The 19,575-nt window shown below is 39.7% G+C and overlaps 1 protein-coding gene across 6 annotated transcripts in view; it reads left to right on the top strand.

Moving 5' to 3' along the window:
• Positions 1–19,575, top strand: part of LOC143745599 (uncharacterized) — a 43,477-nt gene that overhangs the window by 13,664 nt on the left and 10,238 nt on the right. For 2 of the 6 annotated variants that reach the window (XM_077237718.1, XM_077237717.1), the window contains 3 exons: positions 1,971–2,037; positions 4,923–5,285; positions 5,467–5,568. The exons of 1 other annotated variant lie outside the window; for it this stretch is intronic. Coding sequence is in view for 1 of the 5 variants with exons in the window: in XM_077237716.1 (XP_077093831.1) it covers positions 1,974–2,037; positions 4,923–5,020 (162 nt within the window). In the remaining 4 variants the exon portion in view is untranslated. Of the gene's footprint in view, positions 1–1,970; positions 2,038–4,922; positions 5,286–5,466; positions 5,569–19,575 lie in introns of those variants that run through there. 3 more of the 6 variants (XM_077237716.1, XM_077237719.1, XM_077237720.1) reach the window with 2 other exon arrangements.

Raw genomic sequence — 19,575 nt, 5'->3', positions numbered from 1 at the left:
AAAGTAACTTTAGGGCACATTTGTACTGAAAACCACAACTCCCACAATGCACCACATTGCACAGCTCCGCAAGCCACTCGCACTAATCCAGAACAACGCTGAGGAGGTATCCGCCTATCAGATTCAGAGAAAGCACTCTACCGTCTACAAGGCTGGGTGCCGCCAGAGTTTGAAATTCATTTCACAGAAAAAAAAAAAGTAGTTTGTTGCCGAAATCATTATTGAATTACTCCTCGTTTCTATTTATGTTGAATGTTCAGTCCGAACATTGTAATGCAATTTGGATTTGCAAAATAAGAATAAAAATATGTAGGCATGACCATTTTTGTTATCTATTATCATGTAAGGTAACAGTAGGTTAGTAACATTAGTTCCACTGATGGAATGTTGGTCGTCCAAATTTATTTAACATACACGTGGAATAAAACACTAATAAGGAACACAACGTAAATGTGATTATGTGAACCATTTATTTCAATAATGATATCAACAAAAATAATTATGTTAACAATAAAAGTTCAACAATACAATAGTAACAACAATAGTTCCTCCTGAGCTTCCTCAACTTACTGGTGCCGGCAGTACAGTGCCGATGCAGAAGACCTCCCTGTTACGGACGAGGAGCCCGCACTGGCTTGAGTTGAGGCGGACTGGTCCTGTCTTTCTATCCACTCGTGTCGGCAATCTGACACTTCGCTGTATTACGGCTCGTAAAGATATCCACGAACATCGGATTTGAGCAGAAGACTTTCAAAATCATCACTGAATTAAGATTTTTTGTTTTGTTTTTTCAAATAAATCTCGAACCACAGTGCTTTGTGGGGCTGCTGTTAAACTAAATAACATCTATAGAATAATTATGAACTTAAATGAAACAATATCGTAACATTTCGACAAATAAATGATTTGATCTTTTTTTTATTAATTTAATTTAGGGCGATTTAGCCTAAATTTAAGTAGAGCGAGATTTTCCCCCTTGTCCTTTCCTCATTGGGAAGCACTCACATTATAGCTAAACATGTTTGAGTAGATCCTCTGTACCTCTCGGTTTCAGATGGATTACATAATCAGATAACATTTATTAAATATTTAGACATTTAAAGGCTTTAGACATAGCCGATTTCTTATCGTGACTGAGCTGAGGCAAATGGCTTTCGGTTCATTTTTGTGACGTGCATTTCCCGGAGACAGAGACGACAGAAACTTTTGTCGTTAGCCTAATATGAATAAAAGTTTACAGTTTTGAACGATGTAGGCTACTCTACTCTTATCTGTATGACAAAAAATTACGGTGTGATTCAACGTGATAACGTAGTTCCCGGCACGTTGCAGATCAGCTCAATCTGAACAATTGTACTTAAAAAGTATGTATGTGTATATGTATATATATATATATATATATACACTGTATATATATATTTTTTTTTTAAATGACCTATTGTTTCGCTAGATAAGACTCTCTTCCTCAGCTGCGATCGTGCACAGCATGTGTTGAAGCACTTCAAAGACCTTTGAAACTGTATTGATTTGGACTTCAACACTCTGGTTGCCATTGAAGTCCATTATTTAAAGAAAAATCCAGAAATGTTTTCCTCAAAAAACTTGTTTTCTCTTCTAATGAGGAAAGAAAGACATGGATATCTTGGATGGCATTGGAAGGGGGTGAATTATTTAAAAAAATTCATTTTGAGGTGAACTAATCCTTTAAGAGGGACAGTGATGGAAACATTATTTACGGCAGGCCCAGATCATCCCGAAAACAAGCAGGTCCGTTTTTTTTAAATTCATGTTAATTAAAATGTAGACTTTATCTCCAGATCTAGCTTTACATCTTGGAATGGTATACAACATGATCACAAGGTTATGGGTCTGAATTAGAACAAATCTGAGGTTATTATTACATACCTGTGCCTAGCATCAGGTAAAGTTTGTGTCATTGAGTGTAAAAAGCAACAGCTTTTTTGATACAGCAGGTCCCAGTCACAGCCAGAGTTGGAAGACTGGTGTCTCTCATGTCAGGGCTGCGGAAACCAGTGGGTAAGTGACCAGTGACTTTCCTTCTGTTACTGCAGGTGTGTTCTTTATTTTGACTGCACTGGTTCGAAACAAGGCAAGGCAAGGCAAGTTTATTTATATAGCACATTTCATACACAATGGTAATTCAAAGTGCTTTACATAGAAGAAATTAAAATAATCAAAAGAAATCAGAATAATTAAAACAGTTTAGAATAAAAGATAAAATACAGAAATAATCAAATGAAATCAGAGTAATTAAAACATAAAATAAAATACAGTGCAAACAGTCGGACGAACAGTGGCACAGTGCTCATCCAGTAAATGCACAGCTAAACAGAAGTGTTTTGAGTCTGGATTTGAATGTGACTACTGTAGGAGCACATCTGATCTCTTCTGGAAGCTGTTCCAGCATAGTAGCTAAAGCAGACTCGCCAAGCTTAGAGTGAAGCCTCTGTGTTTCAAGCTGATGTGATCCTAATGATCTGAGTGATCTGTTGGGTTTATATTCAGTGAGCATATCTGCAATGTATTGAGGTCCTAGGCCATTTAGTGATTTATACACCAGTAATAATACTTTAAAATCAATCCTAAATGTAACTGGCAGCCAGTGTAAAGACCTGCGGACTGGTGTGATATGTTCATATGTTCTAGTTCTGCTCAGAATTCTGGCGGCACATTCTGTATGAGCTGCAACTGTCTTATGGTCTTTTTAGGAAGGCCAGTGAGGAGTCCATTACAATAATCCACCCTGCTGGTGATGAAACCATGCACAAGTTTCTCTAAGTCTTGACTGGAAACAAAGCATCTAATTCTTGCAATATTTTTCAGGTGATAGAATGCTGATTTAGTTATTGCTTTGACATGACTACTGAAACTAAGGTCTGACTCTAGAGACACACCCAGATTCCTGACTTGATTTTTAGTTGTTTGACCCCTAGACTGAAGGTATGCGTTCACCTTGAGAACTTCATCTTTGTTTCAAAACGGAATGACTTCAGTTTTGTCTTTGTTTAACTGAAGAAAGTTTTGGCACATCCAATTGTTTACTTCATCAATGCATGGGCAAAGGGAGTCAATGGGGCTGTAATCGTTAGGCGATAGGTATAAGTAGAGCTGTGTGCCGTATGCATAGCTATGGTAAGCGATTTGGTTCCTTCTCATTATTTGGCTCATTGGGAGCATGTACAGGTTGAATAGGAGTGGCGCAAGAATGGAGCCTTGAGGGACTCCGCATGTCATGGATGTCCACTCAGACTTATGGTCTCCAATACTCACATAATAACCTCTGCTTCCTAAGTATGACCTGAACCATTTTAGGACTATCCCAGAAAGCCCGACCCAGTTTTCCAGCCTGTCAAGAAGTATTTTGTGATCGACAGTGTCAAATGCAGCACTGAGGTCGAGTAGTACCAGCACTGATAATTTGCCTGTATCAGTTTTTAAGCGAATATCATTTATTATCTTTATGAGCGCGGTCTCTGTACTGTGGTGGGGTCGGAAACCAGATTGAAAATGGTCAAAGTATCCATTCGAGCTTAAGAATTTGTTCAGCTGATTGAAGACAACTTTTTCAATGATCTTGCCTATGAAAGGAAGATTTGAGATCGGTCTATAGTTGTTTAATATGGTCTTATCCAGATTGCTCTTTTTAAGGAGGGGCTTGACGACAGCAGTTTTCAGGGAGTTCGGAAAACTCCCAGAGAGAAGTGAGGCATTTACCACTTCTAGGAGATCTGCTTCTAAGCTGTGTAACACATTTTTGAAAAAAGATGTGGGAAGTGCGTCAAGGGCGCAGGTTGATGTTTTTAGGTGCTGTACGGTTTCTTCCAAAATTTTGCCATTAATTTCTTCGAAATCAGACATAGTGGCTACTTTCTCGTGCTGTTGTCTGATCTGCCTGACCCCAGCGCAACTCAAGGATGAGCTGATCACCTTTCTGATATTATTGATTTTCATAGAGAAGAAAGAAGCAAACTTACTGCACTTTCTCACTGAGAGCATTTCACTGGGAATCTGGCTTGGGGGGTTTGTCGGTCTCTCTACAGTAGCAAAAAGAGTGCGCGTGTTGTTTATATTGCTGTTTATAATATTCGAGAAGAAAGTCTGTCTAGCTTTGCCTAGTTCCTTATTGAAAGCATGGATGCTGTCTTTATAGATGTTATAATGGACTACAAGTTTTGTCTTCCGCCACATGCGCTCTGCTTTTCTGCATTGTCTTTTCATATTTTGCACTGCTGTTGAGTTTCTCCAAGGTGCTTTTTGTCTGCCACTCTTCTTCCTGACTTTCACAGGAGCAATATCATCAATTACACTCTTAACTTTTGAGTTAAAAGAATCAAGGAGAAAATCAACAGAGTCAGCAGATATGCTTGGTGTTAAAGATATAGCCTTCATAAATAGTACACTAGTGTTCTCATTTAAGCATCTCTTCTTGACAGACACAGATCTAGCTTCAATGGCAGGAGAGATCATTATATCAAAGAAAATATAAAAATGATCAAACAGTGCTACATCCTTAATAACAATTGATGAAATGTTTAGACCCTTACTGATAAGTAAATCTAGAGTGTGTCCACGATAATGTGTGGGTCCATGTACATGCTGAGTCAGATCAAAAGTTTTTAAAACAGTTTTGATTTCTTTTGCCATATTGTTTTCTGCATTATCAATGTGAATGTTAAAATCTCCAGCAATGGCAAAGCAGTCATACTCTGAGGAAATTGTTGATAACAGTTCTGTTAAGTTCTCAGCAAAAGCTGGAGAGTATTTTGGAGGCCTGTAAACAATGATAAGTAAAACGCGTGGAGCACAGTTTGTTCATTTATTATAAAATGGCCATTATTAATGCCATTCTCTTTTGTTATAATAAACTACTGTTATTTAAATATTGTGCATTGTTTCAACAGAGTCCTTCCTTCAAGAGCTTAAAAGCTCACTGGGTGAGGACATACATGAGGATGAAACGGCACTTCAAGCCTCAACAGACTGGTTGACCAGTCTGTGAGGGTGATGGGAGAAAGAGAGACCCCGACTGGTCAACACCATGGTGGCTCGACAACATGCGGCAACTCGGATCTGCCAACAGTGTGGAAACGGTCCAGCCGTTATCCGTTGTTGTGACTGCCGACCACACCCATTCTTCTGTGGCCAGTGGGATGTCAGGGTCCACCGAGGTCAAGTGTTCCACAACAGGGATTGAATGACACGTGCATTTTTTCATCCGTTGCCTGCCACAACTCGTATTGTGGAGAGGGTTCTAACCCAGTGTGGTAAGATGTAGTTTTTGAAAGTCTCATTCTCAGACTTGTTTATTCCAGTTATCACCTGAAAAACTAAATACTGTTTTCTGATAGGTTGATGAAGCCATCAAGTACATCTGGTTTAAAAATAGTTGCCAGTAAATAAATATGTTATTCTTTAATTCTCATCCATGTGGGTTTTTTTTTCAAGAGCGTCTTGTACATTTGGAGATGCCAGAGACAATATGCGGTTGTCTACGAGGATCGTCCAGTGTCATCGCAGGACAGTCCATAGTTGTGGTTACAATGAATGGTAAGAAGAACTTATGGGTGGGGTGGGGTTGGGGTCACTTCTGTAGAAGTGGCTGCAGAATTTCACCCACAGCTATTTGCTGATCACACCTCGTATATACTCCCTCTCACTTTCTGTCACAACCCTTATGAAAATCAACCATGGTTTTACTATAGTAAAACTGTAGTTAACTACGACTGTAGTAACCATGGTATTTTGGTGTGAACAATGGTTTTTAAAAACCATGGTTTTGGTACCATGGTTTTACTACCGTTATGGTGAACGTGATTTCACCAAGTACCACATGTTCCTGGATCAACATCATTGTTGATCCTGGATCAACTTTCCAATTAACCAATCAGATTTGAGGGACAAGATTACATTTTATCTCAAGTTTAGGCTTAGAACCAAGGTGAAGTACTTAAACATCAGTGTCATTCACCTATCATTACCCTCTGATTTTAGAGAAAAGTTATGGGTAGGGCTAGGTTAAGGGGCAGGGATTGGGTAAGGACTACATTTTGGGACAGGAATGTTGATCCAGGACCATGTCTTACTTGGCAAAATCACGGTGACCCTACAGTTATATTGTAGTAATACTATAGTAAAACTGCAGTTTTACTAAATTATCTTGAATTACATTTAAGCCATTTAGTTACAACAAAAATCTACAAAATAACAACAGAAAGAAGTTATCATTCTATGATACAGACTTTATTACAGAAATTACATAATCTGAAAGGAAATATAAACTTGCATTTGTTCTCACGTGTGACATAAAACAATTAACTACAAAGTTATACAAAATTATTAATAGATAATAAAGTGATAAAGTGGTGCTGTGCAATGGTTAAAAAATGTAGTTGCTAATTTACAAATTAAAAAACAGCAATTTTAGATGAAAAATAGCTGACTTTAAATACCTTTAAATACACATTATCTACTTCCTCTAAAATTTATATAACCTGTAAACACATGCCCAACACAAGCATGTTTGCAATTTATACTGTAAATACATTAACAGGATTACAACAATATTACTTACTACAAGAACAATAAATACTATAAATTCAGAAGAAATGAGCAGTTCTTTTAAGAATGTTTTACATGATATCCACTCACAAGAGATGGAGACATGGAGTCACCTCCACACTTTAAATTCTAGGTGATGCAGCATCCATGCCAGTAGGTGTCAGTTTGAGTCTGTCATGTAGGCCAGTAGGTTACAGTCCGGCTTTGGTTTGGTTCGGTCTTTCAGCCCAAATGGACCCAGGACCTAAAATGAGAAGAATACACACCACATTAACACACGGCTTGCTGGAATACTCAACTGTTATTGGTCAGTTGCACATCGAGTAGCCATGTGAAAGCCCGACTGTCGGTCCAATGGCGGTCTTCCAATAATACAGGTGAAGGTCTCTGCGCGTTACGGTCTTTCCTTTTACGCAACACAAGAAGATTAAATGGAATACATTTTCTCATATGTATTAACTCGTTATTCATCTGACTCCATTAATGAAAAAGGTTTTAATGATATCTGGGCATCATTAAAAGTGAGCGAATGTTTGATTATTCTTTTTTAACTCTTTAATTATGTTTTACCCGCTAAGATTAGGAAGCTATGTCACTCAGAGGTCCTCGCGTCTTCCGATCTCATGATCGCAATCTCGCCAGTTTCGGTCACCAAACAGAGGTAATTGGCTAATATCTTAGACGGTCGGATTCACCTTTACACAATCAAAAATTCTTTTATATAGCCCCCTTGAATTTGTATACACTTAATTTAAAGTAACGTTTGCTTCAGGCAGATCTATGGCCACTATTACAGATATAAATTAACCAACTTTATTCCTAACCAAATAGCTTTGGATTGGCCATGTCGGTTTCCCACATACACTCATCTAAAGTAACATTAAATTAAAACAGAGGTAAAACAGACGCACCCAGATTTAGGTTGGTCGAGCAGTATTTTTGCTGCCCTAAACGGAAATAACTCTTCTCTGCAAAACAAGTACATGTGAATTGATACCAATTAGTTGTCACTAATCTGACACAAAATTGCGGTAACATACAAAAAAAAAGGTTTTCTACTATGATAAGTCACTATGACTTCACTATTTACCTGGCAAACAGCTGATGGTTTCACACTCTCTCTTGTCTGTATTGAAGAAGATGATAATTAGAAATTATATTTTTGACAGTCACAAGTTGTCCAAAGTCATTAAATGTAATGCTTAAGATCTGTGCATGGGATAGACAATTCTGTGTGGATGTCAAAATATATTAACAACACGGAACAAGATTTTAGATTCAAATTCAATTTGAATTGGTTATAGATGACAGGCTCTCACACCAGCCAATCACTGCGCACTCCCTCTCCCACTTCGGTTCACCTTCGTAACACAAAATAAGATATTTTTAATGGAATTCTGAGGGCTTTCTGTCTCTCCATTGGGAGCAATGCAACTAACACATTCAAGGCAGAAAACAATAGGAAAGACATCATTGAAGTAATCCATGTGACTCCAGTGGTTTAACCAATTTTATGAAGCGATGCGGGTGCTTTGTTTGTTTTTGCAAAAAAACACAATTTACCACTTTATTTAGGAATCATAGATTCCCAGTAGGGGGAGCACTACAACGCATGCGTATTGTGTAGACTCAAGACCGGAAGTTGTTCCGTGAATGTGCAGATAATATTATTTTGTGAATATAGAGGTAAATTATGTTGGGGGTTTTTGCGCAAAACAAAGCACTTGCATCGCTTCATAAAATTGAGGTTAAACCACTGGAGGGGTACTTTGACTGTGACGTCTTCCACCATGATAATGGGTTGGTATCGGTGGGTAGTGGGGTCTCACTTTCGTAGATCAACATTTCTTGCTCTAGCACGGCTCCTATATCTAAGGGACTTTCTGATGCGTCTGCTCCTTGGCGGTAAACATCACCAATAAGGTCCCCCATAGCACTGATGGCTATTTTCTCCTGGCGCGTTATCCCCGTAGCCAAGGTTGCTCGCTCCGCAAACACTGGCAGCTGACTTATCTCACCTTTTATTTTCTGTCGTACCTCCTGCCGTTGGTCTCGTTCCAAATGAATTAGCCGATGGAAACGCGGGTCAAGGTAGCTAGCCGAATTAAGCAGCTTGAAGGCATCTTTGTCTCGACTGTATCGATTGTAGAGGTCCGTCTTTATCTTCGTTTTCATTTCATTGAGTGCTGCCGGATCACCGGTGGATGGTTGAAGATGTGACAAAAGTACATACTTCAGGGGGAGAACAGCTGATGCTGTTGGAAATTGGTCGGTGGATAACGCCTCAGTGGCCACTTTGAATGGCTTAAGCACTGCTCTCATCTACGAAAATACACACTAACATAATTAGAATAACTTTATGGCTAGCAGCTCAACGTAACGCAGTTATGCATATGCTGCTATTCCCTCTTCTGTAGGGTATTATTAATGAAACATCTAGCCTATTAATTGGTCAATCAATATCACCTGGTTATGCATACATACAGTACTTAGGCCTACATCATTTTTGTTACTCACCTGCTCCATAAGGGTCCACTCGCTGGTAGTCAACTCGAGATGTCAAGTTTCTTCTCCATGATGACCGCTGCTACCGAAGCTTGTTGCTCGGTTGCCCGACACACCATGTCGTAAGTGCTGTTCCATCGGGTAGCGCAGTCGTTAATTAGCTTCGCAGGCTTAAGACCAAGCAGCTTCTGCTTGGATTCCAAAAGTAGCTGTCGGTAGTGGATTTGTTAAAATGCATTGCTGTGGCCTAAAGTCTGCTGATTGGAGTTTCTATAGCTCGCACTGCCAGCCCTTTCCTCACAGCCAGGTTAATGGTGTGTGCCATGCACGGGACATTGACGGCCTGCAGGTGCCTCTCAACAGCATTGATATAATTAGCCGCGTTGTCAGTGGTGATGGAAAGCACTGACTCACGACTAACGTTGTACTCTCCGAGTATGTTTGAGATGCACTCAGCAACGTTCTCGGCGGTGTGGCTTTTCTGCGCTTCAGCCGTTTTGAGAATTACATCTTTTTATTCCCAGTCATTATCTATAAAATGTGCGTTGACCGTCACATATGCCTCTGTGGCAAGTGATGTCCAGCCATCTGTGGTCAGGGCGATCTTTTTTTCACTGATCATTTGTCTGATGTTGTCTGAAGTTGTGTCATAGAGGTTGTAAGGCCGTTTAACTCGATCCAATGGCGGTATTCGAATTAGCGGTGAAGGTCTTTGCGTGTTACTGTCTTTTCTCGTGGTAAAGTATTTTTGGTTAAATGCAATACATTTTATCTTATGTATTAACTCGTTTCATCTGACTCCATAAAATGAACAGGTTTTTTCAATAATATCTGTGCATCATTAAATGTGAGCGAATGTTTTACTATTCTTTTAAACTCTTGAATGCAAATAATGTCAAAGTCAATTAGAATAATCAAATATCACAATTTAATATGTCAGGTAAATGTATCATTATAATTTCATAATCAATTCAAGGATAATCAATGCAAAACATCAAATGCTCTAGAACCAAGAGGAAAAAGTTTACCCGACAAGAAATGCGTGAGGCAGAGAGACTCGCAACTCTCAGCCTCACGGGCCGATCTCAGATATAGAAAAAAGCCCTGAGCTCTCGCTGCGTTTCATTATATACCAAGACCTCATTTCAATTCTAAACATCAATCACAGTGGAAATTTACCTGTAAGTCACCATTTGCTAGCAGTGGAAAATTAGCATTCAGTCAAATGGTCGAAGGTGTTAACTCAAAGACACACCCTCCAGTATTGGAGGGTGTGGAAGATATTTTTAAACTTCCTAAGAACTTTATTACCTTTTGGGTTTACTTCTTTGGGAATGAGACATTTGTACCAGTCGTACCGAGACATTTCAAATAATACCAAATATGTATAAAACTAGATGATAATCATTCACATTAAACCATTTAGATTCTTGTGTGAATTTGGGAGACCTCTGCCAGGATGAAGAATGGGGGAGAGAAATGTAGATTAGGATGAGGGAGGTGAGACCTTCGTCTCAATAGTGCATGAGGGGGAGTTGAAATGTTAATTTCCTTTGTTTTCTCAGAGAGTGGCCCTCTCTCTTAAAGTCCTTCAAGTTTTTCCAGTCTTACAAGGTTCACAACTCTGTCAGTGATTTTTGCGTGGCTAGGAACCGTGTAACTTGGCTCAAGCTCGTGAATACAATTTTTAAATCCAGACCCCTGCGTGATGTTGATCGGTCTCCTGTATTTACAGATAAACCGTGTCAGTTTGTCTGCTATCTTATTTTGGCGGACAGCTGGTAAGCCCCGTGATGAGGAGGGAGGCAGAAAAGAAGTAATTCTTGCCTGTTTTAGCGGCGGTTCCTCGGACAGATCGCCAAGCCTGTCAGGGTGTAACGTTGTCAGGTGTGCCCTCAGGTTGCTAGTTGTAGAGTGATATTTCATTTGTACTTTGCATATTCTGCAGATTGACACTTCTTTATTTGTGATTTTCCCATTTATGGTTTGAAATCCAAACACCTTCCACACATCGCTTCTCAAATTGTCAGGAGTGGGGATCTCCGTTTCGACATTGCTACGGTCATCCCCCAAACCAACCCCCACCCAAGTGAACATCTCCAACAACAGCGCTTGCTGAATATCAAGGGATATTAACATCTAGTCCTAGTAAGCATAGTTTGTATGTTAGTGAGTATGTTAGTAGTGTAGTGTATGCATGTATGGTCAGATCTGTTTCAGTCTATTTTATTCACCCCTTTTCTTGAAGGCTTGACCCACATGTTTCTTGGCTTATTTTCAAAGGGCTTAGATGAAGTTTGTTGCATCTTTGCCTTGGACTGGGATCGTCTGTGATCTGATGGGTGTCAGTCCAATTGAATTGTATTCGAATTTCGGAATTCGTTCCAACAGCCTGAATTCACTTAAAGCTTCATATAAAGTACCCAGAAAAGTAAACTGTAAGCTACAGCCCTATTTTACAGTGCAAATCCGCTCCATACTTTGCACTTCTATGATAGAAGCTTGTTCCCACATTTAAGGGGATAGTTCACCAAAAAATTTAAATTCTGTCAGTAATTACTCACCCTCATGTTGTTCCAACCCCGTAAGACCTTCGAAACAAAAAATAAGATATTTTTGATTAAATCTGAGAGCTGGATCACTCCTCAATAGGCTTCTAAGGGATTCCAAGTGACTACAGTGGCTCAATCTTCATTTTATCAAGCGACGAGAATACTTTTTGTGCGCAAACCCCCCCCCCCAAAATAACGACTTTATTTCAACTATTCAGTTCCTTCTCTTTGGGCCTCTAGTCAGTTCACGTAGTGTGTAAGCGTAGAGCTACGTCACACGTAGGCTCACTATTGGCCGACGCTGGTCATGTGTGTGATGCGTGTGACGTACAACACAGAGGCGCTGCGCTGTTACACTACGTGAACTCACTCGAGGCCCACAGAGAAGGAAATGAATAGTTGAATTAAATTCATTATTTTTGCTTACAAAAAGTATTCTCGTCGCTTGATAAACGTAAGATTGAGCCACTGTAGTCACTTGGACTATTTTAACAATATCTTTAATAACTCTTCGGGGAACAAGTTTCAATCTCTGAAGAAGCCTGTGGACTAGTATGGAGGAGTGATCCAGCTCTCAGATTTCATCAAAAATATCTTAATTTGTGTTTCCGAAGATGAACGAAGGTCTTACGGGGTTGGAACAACATGAGGATGAGTAAAAACTGACAGCATTTACATTTTTGGGTGAACTTTCCCTTTAAGAAATTGTGTCTATGCTAAAGTGAAAGCAATTTATTTGTGTAATTTTAAGCACGGCCATTGTGAACAGTATTTATCATGCACACTTGAATGTGCAAAGTAGAGCTAGGGCTACTGTATGGTGAAAGGCAAGATGTTCACCAAAAAATACAATGAACAAGTCACATGGACAATATTTTTGATACTTTCAGAATTTCACCCAATAATGGAAATTCTGTCATTAATTACTCACCCTCTTGTAGTTTTAAACCTGCAAGACTTTAGTTCATCTTTGGAACACAAATGAAGATCTTTTAATGAAATGGGAAAGTTTTCTGTCCTTCCATTGACAGCTATGCAACTACCACTTTGATGCTTCAAAAAAGTTCTTAGAGATTTAAAAACTAATCCATTTGAAATGAGGAGTTAAGTAATTTTTTTTTTGAAGAGACCACCGCTTTATATAATAAACAGATTGAATTTTGATTTTATTCACATGTAAACATTGAACAAACACAAGCTAGACCACACTTGCTTTGACAAGCGAGAACAAACCTCAGTGGTTGTTGCGGAAGCTTACGTGCTGCGAAACACTGGAGAATGAACCTCATTAGTTTTCGCACGTCAAGCAAACATGTTTGACCTTTCATTTACCACAAATGATGTGCGAATTGAAGAATATTTATATGTAAATAAAAGCCCTAAATTAAATATGTTCATCATATAAAACGATTGTATCTCTACAGAAAAACTTTGACTAAACTGCTCGATTCAAATTATTTTACGATCACTTTATTATGGTAGCATACAGGCAGCAAAAGACAATTTGAAATGTAATATGCAAAATGTCAATATATTATTCAAATTTACATTTTCCATACCATATGTGCAATGTTTGGGGCAAAGTGACAATTCAAATTTAATAATATAATTAAAATATAATCCCCCTCCTAATAATGTCCAGAATGGTACCAAACGTCTACAGCAGTACAAATAGGTTCTGTACTCATAAAACGAGGCATTGGAAAGTTTGAAACATCAGGAGTTTATTTAAATAACACTTGCCTGACGGCTCCGGCTACTGCTAACCTGACGGTGACGTCACTTCAGTGATTTGGGAAAAGCCCGTAAAAGTCCTGACAGAAAGCGATGCATAAGGATGTAGTAATTTAGACTAAACCACTCAACTCATATGGGTTAGTTTTACAATCACTTTATGAACTTTTTAAAGCGTTAAAGTGGTAGTTGCTTAGCTGTCTATGGGGGGGTCAGAAAGCTCTCAGATTTCATTATTAAGATCTTCATTTGTGTTCCAAAGATGAACGAAAGTTTGGAACGACATGAGGGTGAGTAATTAATGACAGAATTTTCATTTTTGGGTGAACTTTCCCTTTAACATGTTCAAGCTAAAATTGTAGCAAAATTATCATTTAAATGCTATTTTTCTTAATTGCATTTACACTCAGTTAAGACACTTACGATTGTATTTTTATTAAATACCGCAATGAATGTAGCAAAATTACATGCGGATTTGAAAATGCATTCCGAGCCAATCACATCCCCGTCCTGTCAATCACTGCATCAAATGCCTTAATTTGCTACAATATTAGCTTGAGCATCTTAAACATCTAATTTCTGTAATACATTTTAATTGTCATTTTTAAAAACTTATAAAATGTTTATGTTTAAATTATATGTTAAAGCTAGTGTAGTAATGCAAATTATTACATTATTGATTTTGAATAATTTTTTTGCTCCAGATGTTGCACACATCGTATGGAAAATGTAAATTCAAATACAGAAATACATTGCCATTTTACACATTGCATTGCCATTTTGCACGTTACATTTCAAATTGACATTTGGTACCTGTATGCTACTATACTTTATGAATTAAGTGAAAGACATCTTTCAGATTTCATTTGAAGTGCAGTTTTACTGTGCTTTATCAAGATTGACATCACTCTGTCATTATGGCAAACAAACTCTTAGGACTAAAAATTCAAACTCATCAGAAAAAATAATATCATAAGATTAAGAAACTCAAATAACTCATAGTACTGATACTTGCCTCACAGCTGAGGATGCAGTCATGCTTTCAGATGTGTGAACAGGTGGTGGTGGCGCAGTGGATAAGACACATGCCTTTGGTGTGAGAGACCTGGGTTCGAATCCACTGTGAGACACCAATGTGTCCCTGAGCAAGACACTTAACCCCTAGTTGCTCCAGAGGTGTGCGACCTCTGACATATATAGCAATTGTAAGTCGCTTTGGATAAAAGCGTCAGCTAAATGAATAAATGTAAATGTGATCAGTGAGACCAGTTTACCCATCATCTTCATTAGGGCTGCAACTTTTTTTGATAATCAATTAATTGGACGGTTATTTTTTCGATTAATCGGATAAAAGGTTTTTAAATTAAATTTGATTTTTTGTTTTTTATAACTAAATAAAACCCTAAATCAGGGTATTTATGTGTAAAAGTATACTTTAAAGGGGTGGTAAAACAAATTTTTTCGAATGCTTGATTGTGTTTGTGTGTTGCACTGTAACATGTGTTCATGCTTCGTACACTGCTCTGTCCCTCCTTGTAAAAACGGTCTGATGGTTTCCGGGTTCTATGAAGCCAGTCCCTCAGAAATACGCAATGGGCTCAGATTGGTTAGCTGGCCCAGTGTGTTGTGATTCGCTAACTGCCTAGTGCACGTTTTCCGGAAACGTCACGCCCCTTGCCTTTACCGGTAGCCTAGTTTGTGCTTTGGTGTATTATAAACGATGGCGTCAACAAAACCATACAAAACCGAATCAGACCCAGAGAATGTTAGTGAAGATGATCGAGCAGAACCTGTTCAAGAACGGCTGTTAAACGACGTTTCAGAAAGGTTTGTTTTTTGTTTTCTCATTACCTTTTAGATACGCTGTTATTTAATTGTACTAATTATTGTAGTATTACAAAAAATTAAGCTTCATAAACAAGAAATTCAAATAATCGTTCTAATAAATTATACTACAGTCCTCAAAGGGATTTTTTTTAGTAAAGACTGCGGATCTATAGTGATCGTAACTGACTGTATGGAAGTTACTTTTGTATTTTTAGAACGATTGTAGCCAAATATCTGTCGACAGAACTATCAACCCAAAACGAACACTAAACATTGGATTTACTACAGTAGCCAAATCAAACACAGAACCATGTTTATGTAGAACATGTTTATGTTTTGTAGTAATATATAAAAGCTCTAATCAAAGAATAATTAGAACTCTAATTCCAAGTTCGCTGTTGAGATTTTAAATAAAGTTTGTAACGTTAGGTGTTTGTCGGATAACGTTAAGTATGAATGAGCATTTAACACACAAACCACTGTTAATTTAACATAAAAGCAAGCAGTTACTGCGTGCATGGTCTGACATTACTGAATGCACGCAAAGCGCGCTCCCTTAATAGCCTAATTCCTAAAAAGCTGACAGTTCATCGCGATCTCACAAATCTGTTATTATCAATGAAGCTGACTGCACAATGAATCTTTCATAATATCCACACTTTGTTTGTTATAATTAGAGGATTTGCCAGCATACAGAATTCAGCACTGAACAAAAAAGTTTTGAGCGGTGAGGAGAGCCTATCTTAAATGCTTCTGATTGGCCATTGCGTTCAAGAAATCAACACACATGTCTGTGATTGGCTACATCGCTCAACGCTGCAAACATGTTATGAAAAGAAACTCTGGCCTGTAAATCGTTTCTATTTTGTTTCAGTTGTTTTTCTTGCTTTTCTGCAACAGATGAATAAAAATATATTAGTTTTAATATGTTGTATTTGTTGTATTGTTACTTAATTTTACAAAAACAATAAAAGATGCGATGGCACAAGAATCCTTAGATGCTCACTTCTTTTAATCCAGATCGAACTCACATGTACATCTCACAGACTCTCTTGTATCTACACTGATCAATCGCCCTTCTCTATCCCCCTCTAGTGTTCAGTTCTTGTAATAACAGTTTATGTAGACACAACATCCCCCCAATACGTAAGATATTTTCCTTCCCACTTAATCTATCAGTAATTACCATAAAACAAAAAGATGTTTCATTCCAACATTAAGCAATAACCCAAGGAAGTAAAATTGTTTGAACAGTATTTTTTTTTTAGAATATATTGCTTGAGTACAAAAACAAGCTTATCTTAATTATAACAGGAACAGAACGTATAAGCTATAGGCTATGCAATGTATAACTATACATTTACGTCTCGAAATCTTTTAGCCATGAGGGAGGGTTGCGCATTCTTGACGGACGTTCCTCAGCCCGCGGAAAGTTATCAGCTTCATTACAGAAAGAACTTTGCTCCGCAAGCTCAGCTGCAGGATCAGGCATCTGAACAGCTCGTGCCAATCGTGAGGAATGCCATTTCCTTCCATCCTCTAGCAAGTAGGTATTCGGACCCACTTGTTTCTCAATTTCAACAGGATCAGAAAATTTGCAGTGTCCCTTCGGCACATGCTTGCGCACTCGCACCCTGTCCCCCTCTTTAAGGATAAGCCGTCGTGCTCCACGTTTTGCATCAGTATAACGCTTTATTTGAGATTGCTTAAGAACAACTCGCTTGTGAACATCCGTTGGCTGGAGAGTGCTTGCAGGGGAATGAAGGGCAACGTTCAGTTTTGTTCTCATCTTCCGCCCATGGAGTAATTCGAAGGGTGAAACTCCCGTGGTGGCATGTGGAGTAGAGCCATAAACTTGAAGAAAGTCTGTAACAGCACGTTTCCATGGCTTAGATTGTACTATAGCCGACTCTACACAGTCCTTTAGAACTCTGTTAAAACGTTCTATAGCCCCGTTCGCGGCTGGATTATAGACAGCCGTGCGAACTGCCGCAATGCCTATTTCTCGCAGAAAGGTGGTGAACGCATCCGACGTGAATTGTGGCCCATTGTCCGTAACCAACTCTACCGGGTAACCATGGCGACTGAAAATGCCATTGAGAAAGTCAATAACAACCCCTGTCGTCACAGACGATGTAAAGGCAACTTCTGGCCATTTGGAATAGTAATCAGTTAAAGTAATAGCGTACTTACAGTCCCAACCAGCAGTGTCAAACGGGCCAACAATGTCCATTCCCAGTTTACTCCATGGTGCATCTGGAAAAGGTACCGGTTGGAGGGGCGCGGTAACAGTCCGAGCAGATTTATCCAGCCTTTGACACAACTCGCACGAGGAGACCTGAGTCTGGATCATCTGATCCATTCCAGGGAACCAGTATAGTTCGACTAAGCACTGCTTTGTCCTCACGATTCCCTGGTGACTTTCGTGCGCGAGAGCTATTAATGTATGTCTCAATGTCGCTGGAACTACTAGACGGGTGTCCCTGAACACCACATTGTCCTTGACACTAAGTTCAGCTGTACAGCTTTTACAGAAACAGGCTATCCTTTTTCGATTTGGGTGCATAAAGCGGTCAGTTCAGGACACGAGGCTGCAGCAGTTTTGAACTCGGATGGTGAAATCGCAGTCAGGGCAGTAGACAGTAAAGCGACCAGCTCTGGCTCATCATCAGAGGTAGAAGCAGAAGCGAGAGGAAGAGGTAACCGCGACAGACAGTCAGCAACATGATTTGAAGAGCCAGCCCGATACACAACGTCATAAGTGAAACACAGAAGGCGAGCTGACCACCGAGCAATGCGCATCCCGGCACGTCCAGCTCCCCGCGTAGACAGCAGTGTTGTCAGCGCCTGGTGATCAGTGTGCAGCGTAAAACGCCTGCCCCAGAGGTATGTGCGCCACTTCTCGACGGTCTTTCTCCACAGTTGAATAACGCCGTTCGGCTGAGGTTAAGGTTCGTGACGCAAATGCCACTGTGCGTTCACTGTGATCTGGTTACACCTGCGATAATATCGCTCCCAGACCATAATCTGATGCATCAGTGGACACAATGATTGGCATTTCTGGGTTAAATAGGGCAAGTGCTGGACTGTCCACTAAGCATTTCTTAACATCCATAAAGCTCTGTTGGGCATCATCAGTCCATTCAAATTCAGAATCCTGGCGCAGGCATGCACGCAACGGCTCAACAAGAGTGGCATAATTAGGTATAAACTTATTATACCAGGACAACATACCCAGAAAGGAGCGCAAGCTAGTGACATCAGTTGGAGCTGGGGCCTGCATTATTGCTTGCAGATGATCTTCATCAGGTTGGCTACCATTTCCATTCACCATGTGTCCAAGAAAGCGCAAGCAGGACTGACGGAAATTACACTTTTTCTCAATCATTCGTAGAGCGGCCTCGCCTAGACGTTTGAGGACAGCATCCAGAGCAACGTCATGATCTTGCTGTGTACGTCCGAAACAGATGATGTCATCCAAGTAATTCTGTACATTGGGAACATCTTTGAGTATTATTGACATCATTTTCTGGAATACGGCCGGAGCCGATGCGAGACCATACAGAACACGGCAAAAACGAAACAGCCCGTCGTGCGTTATAAACGCTGTGAGGTCACGGCTATCTGGATGGAGCGGAACCTGGTGGTAAGCGTTTTCCAGATCAATGGTAGAAAAAACAGTTGCACCTGACAAGGCAGCTAAAGTCTCATCCATGTGTGGCAGAGGGTAAGCATCCACTATAATAGCCTTATTAGGCTCCCGCAAATCAACTGACACTCTAATTCCTCCTGTCTTTTTTTGTACTACAACAATCGGTGAGAGCCACGATGAAGCATCAATTTTCTCTATTACACCTGCGCTGAGAAGGCGGTTCAGTTCATCAGACACAGCAGCACGTACTGATAAAGGTAGACGTCGCAGTTTTTGTCGCACAGGTACAGCGGATTGTAAGACTTTCACTTTATGCATGAACCCTTTCACACAACTTGTCGCAGGTGCAGAAGAGGAAAGCTGCATCACTGGTGTCAGAGGAAGAGAAGCAGGTAAGTCGGCGGCCCGTGCAGAAGTGATTGTATTCCCTTCTATGCAAAGGTGTAAAGCAGATATCAAATCCATACCCATTAGAGCAGTTCCTGATTCCACAATAAAGAAAGTAGCAGAGTATTCTACATTGTCTTTAATAACAGTAGCTTGCATACAGCCTAGCACATTAATAGGCGAGCGCGAGTATGTAACTAGTTGCGCTGTCGATGGCTGCAAATGTGTACCTTTGAAGTTTTTTTCATACACAGATCGAGGCAGAACTGATACTGAAGCGCCAGTATCCACGATCAGTTCCACGTTTGCAAAGGACTTAGGCGTCTGGATGCCCACAGC

Source organism: Siphateles boraxobius, unplaced genomic scaffold, assembly GCF_051911475.1.
Source record: "Siphateles boraxobius isolate OS27281-9 unplaced genomic scaffold, OSU_SipBor_1 207, whole genome shotgun sequence".
NCBI lineage: Eukaryota > Metazoa > Chordata > Actinopteri > Cypriniformes > Leuciscidae > Siphateles > Siphateles boraxobius.
This window is presented reverse-complemented; position numbering and strand designations above follow the sequence as displayed.